This window comes from Asparagus officinalis, chromosome 5 (assembly GCF_001876935.1).
Source record: "Asparagus officinalis chromosome 5, Aspof.V1, whole genome shotgun sequence".
In the NCBI taxonomy this organism is placed as follows: Eukaryota; Viridiplantae; Streptophyta; class Magnoliopsida; order Asparagales; family Asparagaceae; genus Asparagus; species Asparagus officinalis.
In genome coordinates, this window is record NC_033798.1 from 80886183 (window position 1) to 80897488 (window position 11306).

Here is an 11306-nt window from a genome sequence, read left to right on the forward strand (position 1 = left end):
GCGCCCGTGTTCGTGGCGTCGTCGGCTGATTATTATAATAATTTATTCGATGGCGGTTTCGGTTATTCTAAGGGGCTCGATGGGTCGCCTGTTGTTAATTATAGCCAGCAGCAGCAGCAGCAGCAGCGCAGAGTATGGATTTTGATCTTTTTGATTGCCGATCGTGATGATTCCCTATTTTTGATTGAATTGTCGTTGGTTTTTGGGGGTTCTCAATGGCTTATGATCCCTTGGCATTTGAGAATTGGCAGCTAATGCGTAGAATCGTGACTGATCTGGGGTTTTGGGTTTATCAGAAATTAACTGCAGTGACATGGATGGTTTTTTTATCGATTCAGCTTTCCTAAATTATACAGGGCTGTATAATTTTGGGTAAAAATTGTAATTTTAGTTGATCCGTTTTCTTGATCAAACAATTATTAGCAGTTGTAAAGGGAAAGTTCATATGTGCATGCTTTTATCCTTTTTTTTTTCCTCGTTCTGCATAATTGGGAAAACCCCATCTTTATGCAAAGAACATTTCAAAAAAAAATATCTTTTGTTGATTCAACCCCCCCCCCCCCCCCCCCCCCTTAATCCCTTCCAGATCTTATAATGATGAGTCCCGAAGACATGCAATTTATTTGGGTTTGGTTTGATGTTTTAACTTGTTGTTTTTCCTGCAATTAACACTTGGCCTTTTGATAATCAGTGGTAAAAACAAATTGAATGAAAGATATTTCAGATAATTTGCATGAGTTCTTTTTAGTTTTCTGTAATTTGAGCAAAATTTGCATTTCTGTTGGAGTTATTCTGTGTAAACTAGTTCTTATGATTTTAAAATTTCTCCCCTCTCTTTTAGAGGAGGAACGGTTACATTCAAGGGCGGAGGAGGTTCAATGAGAGAGTTCAAAAGGCTCAAAAGGAGGATTGCATTAGGCGAACTGTATACGTGTCTGAAATTGATCAGCATGTGAGGCCTCCAACCTTGGAACCCATACCAATATTTTTCTGTTTCTTCTTCCACGCTCAGTTATCATTCATCTAAACTGAATGTTGATATCTATGATAAATTATTATTTCTATTGTTACATCAGAATCTGTTGTCCGATAATCTAAACCCTGTTGTTGGTAAATGTTAGGTTACTGAAGAGCAGCTTGCTGCATTATTCAACACTTGTGGGCAAGTAAGTTTCTCCAATTCCATCTATAGTTGTAATATATCATTTCAAGTTTGATATAAATCTGAGACATATAGTGATAGTCTAAATTTGAAGTTGCTGCTTGTTTATCATTCATCTTTTGCTGTTGCTATTTCCAAGTTATATTTTGACATACTAGCTTGATTCAGTATGTAGAGATGATTAGATCTGTTTTTTTCCCAATTAGGGGTAGCCTGATGAAATATTTTTGGAAATTTCCAGTGCTGGTATCAGTTTGCTTAATCAGTTAATTTTTTTGTCATATTGGAGGCATTGTTGATCCGTTTTTATAAATTTGAAGGTCTTTCAATTTATTTTAGTTGCTTGGCCACATTCATGCTATTAGTCCCTACAAGACAGTTGATTTTCTTTAGTTTGTATAGGTTCTGCTTATTTCCTAATTTTAGCTTGTGCCTGCTTGGTACCAAGCATACCTATTATTCAGTTAAATTTGGTGCTTGATAGTATGGTAACTCATTCTCATCCACTCATTCAATTATGAAACTCATTTGCACCCATGTGAATGCGGTCCCCCCTCCCAAATAAGTGGATGAGAATGAGTCACCTCACACTACCAAGCACCAATTTTATGCCCCCCTCTTAAATAAGTGGATAAGAATGAGCGACCTCACTCTATCAAGCATCAATTTTATGCCCCCTTGTAAATAAGTGGATGAGAATGAGCCACCTCACACTATCAAGCACCAATTTTATACTTGGTACCAAACATACCCAATTATATATATATATATAAATTGAGCTTCCATCTCATACCCATTTTTTCATTATAAATATATATATATATATATATAATATATATATATATATATATATTATAATATATAATATAAACCACTTCTATAATGTAAGACGTGACTTATGAGAAAATAAAGCCTGGGTATGTCAACTGAAGACCTTCAGAGCTATTGTCGAAAGATACCATGATAGCATGATCTCACATGTTTAAATTTCTAGAGCAAAGTAGAGACAATGCCATAGACTGGAAATATCTAATTTCTATTTGTTTGTAATTTGAAATTCGTAAAATGTTAGACTTAAACAAACATAAGATAGCTAATATGAAAAGCATAGACTAGGTCATGAACTGAAGATTCTTTTTTTATGAATACTGAGGACTAAAGCACCTGATAATGATGTGAAGTGTAAATTTGTCCATATCAGCCATAGGGTTCTGCATGTGATACAAGGGAAGGCCTTATATATTTGTGGATCTCCTGGAGGCTAAGTGAGGTTAAAGTGGCTCTGTTCTGTGACTTTTGTCCTATGGTTTCTGCCTCTTTCGTTCAAACAAATTCAAAGTGAAAAATTGTGTATATCATTATTACCTACCCCAGCGTGAAAAAAAGGGGAGACAAAATTATATGGCATGTACATGCTGCATTATCTGTTCTACGTAATAACTGGTGGTAGATGCTCATGAATATTAATATTCATCACACACACAAAACACACTCAGCAAGTATACACACAGAGAGGGAGGGAGGGAGGTACGTGCACATAGACATACATATATTCAAAGTGATTACACACACACGAACATGCATTTTCCATCCACATAATCAAGGTGATCTTTATATGCCAATATGCCATGCACATGCTACATTATCTGTTGTTTGATGGGGGAAAGGCACTCATGATTGTCAATCTTCATTTTTTTTCCCTTAGTGCAAATAGTTTTTCTGATGCTTTGCTATTTGTCATATTAATTTCTCTGATTTTTTAAATTTTATGTTGAAGGTAATTGATTGCCGCATTTGTGGTGACCCACACTCTGTTCTTCGATTTGCTTTTGTTGAGTTCGCTGATGAGCGTAAGTCATTCTTGTGGAAGTGCAGGTGCTTGTGCTTAAGCATCGTTGATCACATACTGAATAACATATATTCTTTCCATTTATGTTACAGACGGAGCAAGGGCAGCCCTCAGCCTTGGAGGGACTATGCTGGGTTTCTATCCTGTTAGAGTATTACCTTCAAAAACTGCTATATTACCCGTGAATCCTACATTTCTTCCTAGGGTGATGATTATAACTCTGCTATAGTACTCATTTATCATTTTTATTTGTTTCCACCATCTTTGTCATTTCTCATTACTTCTATGTTTCATATACATCCATATGGACTATATTTTGGTTGAGTAACTTCTAATTTAATGAGATTCATTGCAGTCTGCAGATGAACGAGAAATGTGTACAAGGACTGTATATTGCACAAATATTGATAAGAAGGTAGATAATCATATGGGACCGCAAAAATGTGGAGCTTTTTTAGACAGTCGTAACTAATTTATAGTATTAAAAACTGCAAATAGAATGACAGTTGGTTCTGGGTTAAAAACTGAATGCTTGTATTTATGAGTGACATCATTGTATGTTCTTTCTATCAGGTTACACAAATAGAAGTAAAAGATTTCTTTGAGTCATACTGTGGTGAGGTCAGTATTCTCTCCCAGTTCGGTACTTAAATCAATTCCTTAACATGATTAGAATTTGAGGGGTGTTGTTTATCAGCGTAATCATTTTTTGCACAGGTATCTCGCCTGAGGCTTCTCGGAGATCATGTGCATTCCACTCGCATAGCATTTGTTGAGTTTGTGCAGGTAATTTAAAAAATTTAATCTGAATTTCACACCTCTTTCATGTCGAATATCTTTAATTTCTTATGATATATAATACTCAGTACATAGTGTACTGCTTGTTGAATATGATGCGTGTAGGACCTCTTTCTTCTGTGGATATTAACTAGTGAGCTCTATAATTGCAGAACAATAGAAAATGGAGAAATGTGTAGAAAGAAAAAACTAGCAGGGAAACAAGAGAATGATAGAAGAGGACACACTATTGCATAGGAGAATTTTTTAAAAAAGACCTTTTTAAAGAAATAATTAGTAAAATCGACACTTTTGTGAAAATATTAGCAAAATCAACCTCTTTTTTTGTCACGTCACTATGGCTGGCCAAAAAGAGGTCAATTTTACAAAATATCAACTTTAAAATACACAAGACTAGTAGTTCCTTGTCGTTAATTAAACCTTAACCATTTCAGCACAAAGTACACGGTACTACCATTTAGATTAATCGTAATTAGCAACCGTTAATTACATGGGACTACTAGCCCCGTATATTTTAAAGTTGATATTTTGAAAAATCGACCTCTTTTTGGCCAGTCTAGATGACATGGCCAAAAAGAGGTCAATTTTGCTAAAATTTCAAAAAAAGGTCGATTTTGCTAAAAAAAAATTTCAAAAAATGGTCTTTTTTAAAAAAATTCTCCCATTGGATATCATCATCGTTATCAGATATGACAACTAAAGGGAGAAGGATAAAAAGCAATATTCTTATTTTGGGGACGATAGGAAAGAGGCAGACAATGAGAAAGTATACTCAAATGGAGCAAATAATATTTTATGTTAGTGGTGATTAGTTGCATCTTTTTGGAAGGGAATGAGATGACAATGTTTTAACAACGAGACTTCCACCTAGTTAGATTTATCAAATCAAGCTCTTTCTTTGTGTACCTATCAATATCAAAATAGTCAACCCCTTTTGGATCGTATAAAAATGTTCTATATTCAAATGCATGCCACTTGAAGTAAATGATAAAAAGAAGTCTACCCCAAGTTATACCAAGTTATGGGACCGGTGATGTTCTACACCCCCCTTGTTTGTGTGTACAGAAGCAACACATGTTCTTGATAACCTCATCAGCATCATCTAAGTTTCCACCATCAGGACAGGGTCATCTAAGCTAGAGCACGACTCGAGCAATCTCCACAAAAGACTTAACCTCTGTACAGTGGGTTGTCAACCCGGCATAAACCTTTTTGAGTTGGTGCCTTATTCTTGGCTAAGAGGTTATTGGGGTGGATACTCTTTATCTTTTTAGGATTCTGCAATATAAGCTCAAGCATCCAAATTCCAAGGAACTTGTTCGAATGGCTATAACCTCACATGATGCAGTTGGGGCATTGGTATATATCTTTAAGGCACACTTGTAAACATTCATATTGGAATGGATTTTTTCCCCCTCGAAAACACTATTCCGAATAGCTTATTCTGTCTTACTGTAGTTAAACCAAAGCTTCTCTGAACCTATTTGAATGATCTGTATTAGGAATTGTGCAGGTCATGCTCGGTTAGGATGAACAAAAATTTATTGTAAATGGGAACAATCCTAGATCTGAAAATAGCGCATTGGATTTGTATATGACTTGAACCAATAGGTTTGGATGGCATGCGTACCATCATGCATATGAACAGGTTGGCAGCGTAGCTTGTATCAGAAAATGATGAACTCATTTGAGTTTTGACTACTTCACCATGTTGCAGTAAGGTAAGTGAACTAACTCGTAATCATAGGATGTGATTCCTGAGTCCTAGTTTGCTTTCAAAGTCAGAGCACATAATAACATCTTGTTGCTATTATATATCATGAAAAAATCGTCAACATCTGACATGACTGTTGTATTCAATTGCCACTCTCACTTGGTCAACATCTGACATGACATCGTAACTCCTGCTGTTTATATATGTTTGTGCAGGCAGATAGTGCCCTTCTAGCTCTCAATTGCAGCGGCATGCTTCTGAGGTCCCTTCCAGTTAGGTAGAACCCTCTATCTCCACTTGTTGAGGAAGTGTGAGACTCAACTTGATTTCTCTTCTACTAACTCTTCTCCTTTCACTGGTGTATCAGGGTAAGCCCATCAAAGACTCCTGTGAGGCCCCGCATTCCTCGTGCAACTCTTCAATAACTCCAGTTTGTTTTTACTTCCGAGCCAAAATTTCGACTGGAGGAACTTCCTTCCGTTGGAAGAGCTAATGAAGCGTCATTTTCTTTAGTTATTTCTTTCCCCTTTATCAGCAGAGAGTAGTTTCTGCTACCAAACATGATCCCCCTTCAGTCCACCACCTCTTGCACTTCGCAACCATTTTTATCTTTTCATGGTTGTTGCCTTTGTTTAAGTCACCAAAACTGGCGTCAAGCTGAGGGTTTCAGTTTAATCGGCACTCGTGTTTTATTCCAGTTTACCCATCAGATAATGGACTGAGCTAATGAGACACTGTTGCGATGCACAGTATGAGAATGATTGGTGATCTTCACCATAGTGGATCCTTGTTTAAGTTTCTTGGGTCTTCTGAAACAAAATGTTTGATGTGCTCTTCCGTAAGCTTTTTCTTTTTATTTTTAGCATTAGCTGCTGTTCTTTCTTTAATTCAATTTGGTTTCAGTTCTGAAAAATGTTGTCAGCTTTGTGAATATGACACCAGTGTTTCTTGCTTTCTTTGGGTTTTAATTATAAGGAGGTGTTTCAATTATTCATTTTGATTAAACAGAGGCATTACATGGGGTTTCTTGAATGTTTTGTTTAAGTTTTCATTCTGTCTTCTGCCAACGCTTGCTGCTTTATCGTCTCTCCAGGAAAAGGGGATTAATTCAGCTGAGTGAAGCATCACACGAAATTACATAAAAAATTTGCACACTTGTTCTTCGGTTTTTAGGAGTGTCAACATTTGATATTGACAGATATCTACGCGGTCAAGAATTTGGAATTAGTTTTTCTACGCAAGGAAGAGAGCAAGATTTAGTAGGCCATCGTATGCTACTACATAATGGATGTGGTGGGGGTAGGCAAAAATGGATGAGAGTTAGGTGGATATTTTCTGCGTTCCGTAGTATTTTCAAGGGGAGAGTAAACAATTCATATGAGTACTTTTAAATATATATATATATATATTTTCTTTTCTCTTTCTATTTTCTAGCTCTTTCTAAAATATTGACATGCGCTCGTTATTAAAGCTCACTAATAAAATATATATTTAATTCAATATTATTAGAGATGTAAATATGAAATGATAAAGTTCTTTTTTAAGAAATGGATGTAAATAAATACAATAAAAATAACAATTAGAATTTTAATATGTTCTAATGTAAATATTATCGAAAGTGTATACCTAGATGCTTAGACTAAAAATAATTGAATATAATACTTTGAAAAGAAAATATGAAAAAAAAACTCTTCTGAATAACATTACCTAGGAAAACTCAAATTGAAATGTTTCTTATAGTTAATTTCAAATAAGGTAAATAGAATACAACATATCAAATGAATAGACATCGTAAAAATATCTTACGAAATTTAATGATGTTTTGTGGAGTTGAAGTGACCCATTTTTATAGAAATTAGAATGCTATATTTTAATGTATGTTGCAGGTGCATTTGCGCGTGCATTAATGCTAGCAGGCAGCAAGGAAAACATTTTTCCCTTTATCAAAAGATAAGCAAATATGCTATTTGGCACGCAGATAGCATCGCGCAGGCATCGCATAGGAGAGATGGGTCCCACCGCCCCTATTTCTCTCCTGCGCGATGCTATTTGCGTGCCAAATAACATTTCTCAAAGATAAGATAGTTGTTTTGATAAAAAAAAAAAAAAAGATAAGATCGTTGTCTAAACGTGTGTGGAATTTGTATCTGGAATCTCAACCCATTTTGTGTGATTACAAGCGGCTACGACACAGTGGGTCTCTTTTAAATTTCAAAACAAATAATGTTGAAAGCAAGCGATCATCAAATTGGTTACAGAGTGCATAACTTTCCCCAAAAATTCAAGTTTCTTGTAGAGCTGCACATTTATGTCAAACTGTGATGAGAGATCTCTGGAAAAAAGCAAAGCTATACAGGACACGCTACTTAATCCCATCCGCATGACTTAAAATTGGACGCAAAGTTTCTAAAATAAAACAAAGCAAAACGTTGTTATTCCTTGACTAATCATTCAAACTAGTTCATGATGAGCCTTGGCCCAATAAACAAGAGGTGGGATGGCTGTCCGATTCCAGATTCAGGATTAGCCTAAAATATTGTTTGAAATATATATATATATAGAGAGAGAGAGAAAAAAAAATGGGTATACTTGGTACCAAGGATCCTTGGTAGTGATGTGAACACATCTTGTCCATACATCACACCTTGAAGATGGAGCCTCACCAACTTCAAGGTGTGATGTATGGACATCGGAAAGACGTTAGTCCGTAGAAATAAGTTGTACTACCTACAGATACAAAATGCTTCACAACATTCATAATATCTGGAAAGCGGTGTTCGTTCGAGCAGCCAAGTGCGCACAACATCCAAAATCGACGTCCAAAATTTGGACAGTATTTTATATTGTGACTTTGTATCTCTTACCCTGGAGTCACCGGGCACAATGCAATCCCAGCTCCCAAAATTTCCAGCGCTACGTCTCAACGTTTGCGCTCTATGTACAGATTGAGAATCTTGACAAAGCGTTTTGAGTATTGAAACGTAAACTCTCCACTGAATGCTTCAGAGAAGCTAACTTACGATGAGACCAATTCCCCTTCCGCTTACTGCTGAATCCTGGGAGGATGAACAACTTATAGGTAGATCAATCTCCAGCATCAACAAGTGACGGCCTAGAACATTTAATTTCATATTAGCAAAAACATTTTACCCCATCTTGGGTCCAACGAAAACGGCACCAAGATGCACCCTATTTTTGTTTCATTCTGTCATCGACGACTATTAATTATGGTCGTACAATGCATGAGATAAAGTCTTTGTTGTTCTTACTGATACGATGCACGAGATAGGGTATCTAGTTATTCATATGTAAAAAGCTTTGGTGCGGGTTTGCGCTTTACTTGGAGATCACAAGAATGAACATCCACCCACCAGAAAGGAGGGGAAAAGAGAGGGTTGAAATGAACTGCTGCAGCTCAGCTCAGACAGAATGGATAAAACGTAAAGCAAGTTAAGAGCTATAAGAAAACATCAACATAGAACACCACTACCGAGCGCCAACTACAGAAAACCACTAAACAGTTTCCCTAAACGTAGGGCTCCCTCTCAACTGGGATATAGTTGCATAAACATGATATAAGAGAGAACTTTCGAGGAACAATACTAGGACAACCAAGGTGTATACAGCTGACGATTAAACCCGAAATTTTTTGTATCAGCCTTATCCAGAAATAACTACACAGGGAAAAACTGAAGGGAAAGGTGGAAGGAAACAATCAGTTCAGTCCTGGAATGGTGAATGCACACATGTTATTAAGAAACTGGATGTAGCTTGCTGCATTACAGATATGCTCAAAGTTAATCCTCGAATCTCACAACAAGGCGAGATGGGCAAATGACAGGCTTAAGCAACTGGTACATATAAAGGGAGAGGTGCCTTCCAACTTAAGAAAAGAGATATACAGCATACAGTATAACAGCATCAAAGGGTTCAACCGTTTGAAGTTCTCATATTAGCACTTCCCACTTCACTTTGAAAGAAAAGCATGCTCTGCAGTCATGCGATAGAAGTTATTGTACCCATAGAATATTAACGTCATCATGCACTGCTTGCATATAGACGGGTCCACTCCTTTGCTGCAATACACAGAAGTTCCGGGGGATTGACATCAATGGAATGTTAACCAAAAATATATAACTTTTAAGAAAATGCAATCGAATAGGCTCCTTATGGCACAAAACACCAAACAAAATTATCAATGAAAATTGGTTCTCAAACATAAAATATGATATAACATTACCCGTTTCTACAGCTTCAGCTTCATTTGCCTTCCAATGCTTTGCAACATTGTCTGAAAGAGGATCATCTGGGTTTGGAGCACTCAGAAGTGCTTGAATACTGGACCCATGAGAAGAAATAAATTATAATGTCGTTATTTATATGCAATACAGCATAGAAAATGAGAAACCTTGCAGCATAAGAAGCCACCATCAAATAAAATTTATAAATTAATCAAGTGAATGAATGTTGGGCGTTGCAATTGAAGGAACCTGTCCTTCCCCTGGATATGTAACCGAAAATGTTTACTTGGAACATTGAATTAAGAAGGATTACACATAGTTAGGAAAGAGATGACCAAGGAAGTTAAGTCATTATTTTCACTTAAACCCAAAGAAAAAGTGAGTAATATAAAGTTAATGACAAATTACTTGACAAACATAAGTTGCAAAAAAATATTCGATTCAAATGGGACAAAAAAATCTAATTAGGACAAAATGATTATTCCCTCCTTTAAGTATTGGTGAACTCCCAACATGCCCCCTAAAGTATCAATTTGCATATTCCCCCCTTAAACTATGTGCATATGTCCAATGTAATCATTTTGTGAGCTTATTGTCAAATATTTAATAGATTAATGATGTGTTTTTTTTTCCTGCAACTTTTGTATTTTTTGCAATCTAAAAATAAAAATTTTCATTCATAAAAAGCGTTAAAGAGTAAGAAGTTTGCGAGAAAGTAGTTTAAAAAATTTAAGTTCGGGGGGGGGGAGAGATAAATTGATAAAAACCATGAAGAAACACAAAGAAACACTGTTCCAACATTAATCTGTTAAATATTTGACTATAGACTCGCAAAATAATCACATTGAAGCCATAAACATAGTTTGAGGAGCAAAATAAGTAAATTAATACTATAGAGGGCAACTTGAGGGTTCACCAATACTTTACGGGAGAAATGATCATTTTGTCCATCCTCTTACAAAGACAAAAACCTTGACAAGTTGACATGCATACTTTGCGACTATACAGGTAGGAGGTAATTATCTTATCACTCTCATAAAAAATAAAAACAAAACCTGAAGATAGCAAAAGCTAGTACCATAAAAGAAACCATGATAATTATGGTGAAGAAATGCAAATGAGAAGCAAAATGTGTATAGTTTTGGTGTTATGTGATGATTAGTTTCTTAAAATAATGCGAATAGTGAGCACAAATCTTACTATAATTTAGAACTTTGAAGTCCATACATAAAAAAGATGCGGTTTTTGCCTTAAAACCCAAAGTTTTACACCAATTTACTTTTAAACTCAAGTACTTCTATTAATAATTATACACCCAAAGTATTATTAGAATTTACCTTTAAACTCATTCTCTCAAGTACAATACATACACATGTGGCTCCCTTCAAGAAAGTGTAAAGTTCCAAATTTACCCTTTCTCTTCCTCTACTCCTTCTCTAACCAAGTTGTGTCTCCATCCGATTGTGTTACATGCCAATGGCAGATAAAAGGAAATTCAGCGCTAAGAAATCTCCCAACTCATGGAGGTGATTAAATCATCTA

General features: G+C 35.9%; 1 protein-coding gene and 1 pseudogene across 2 annotated transcripts in view; one reads left to right on the forward strand and one right to left on the reverse strand.

The window, feature by feature from the left end:
• Positions 1-6513, forward strand: part of LOC109839862 — a 6961-nt pseudogene extending 448 nt beyond the window's left edge.
• Positions 9243-11306, reverse strand: part of LOC109839861 (ubiquitin-conjugating enzyme E2 36-like) — an 11071-nt gene continuing 9007 nt past the window's right edge. For both annotated transcript variants that reach the window (XM_020408298.1, XM_020408297.1), the window contains 2 exons: positions 9764-9861; positions 9243-9599 (listed from right to left, as the gene is read on the reverse strand). In XM_020408298.1, the coding sequence (XP_020263887.1) occupies positions 9562-9599; positions 9764-9861 (136 nt within the window). In that variant the 3' untranslated portion in view covers positions 9243-9561. The remainder of the gene's footprint in view (positions 9600-9763; positions 9862-11306) is intronic.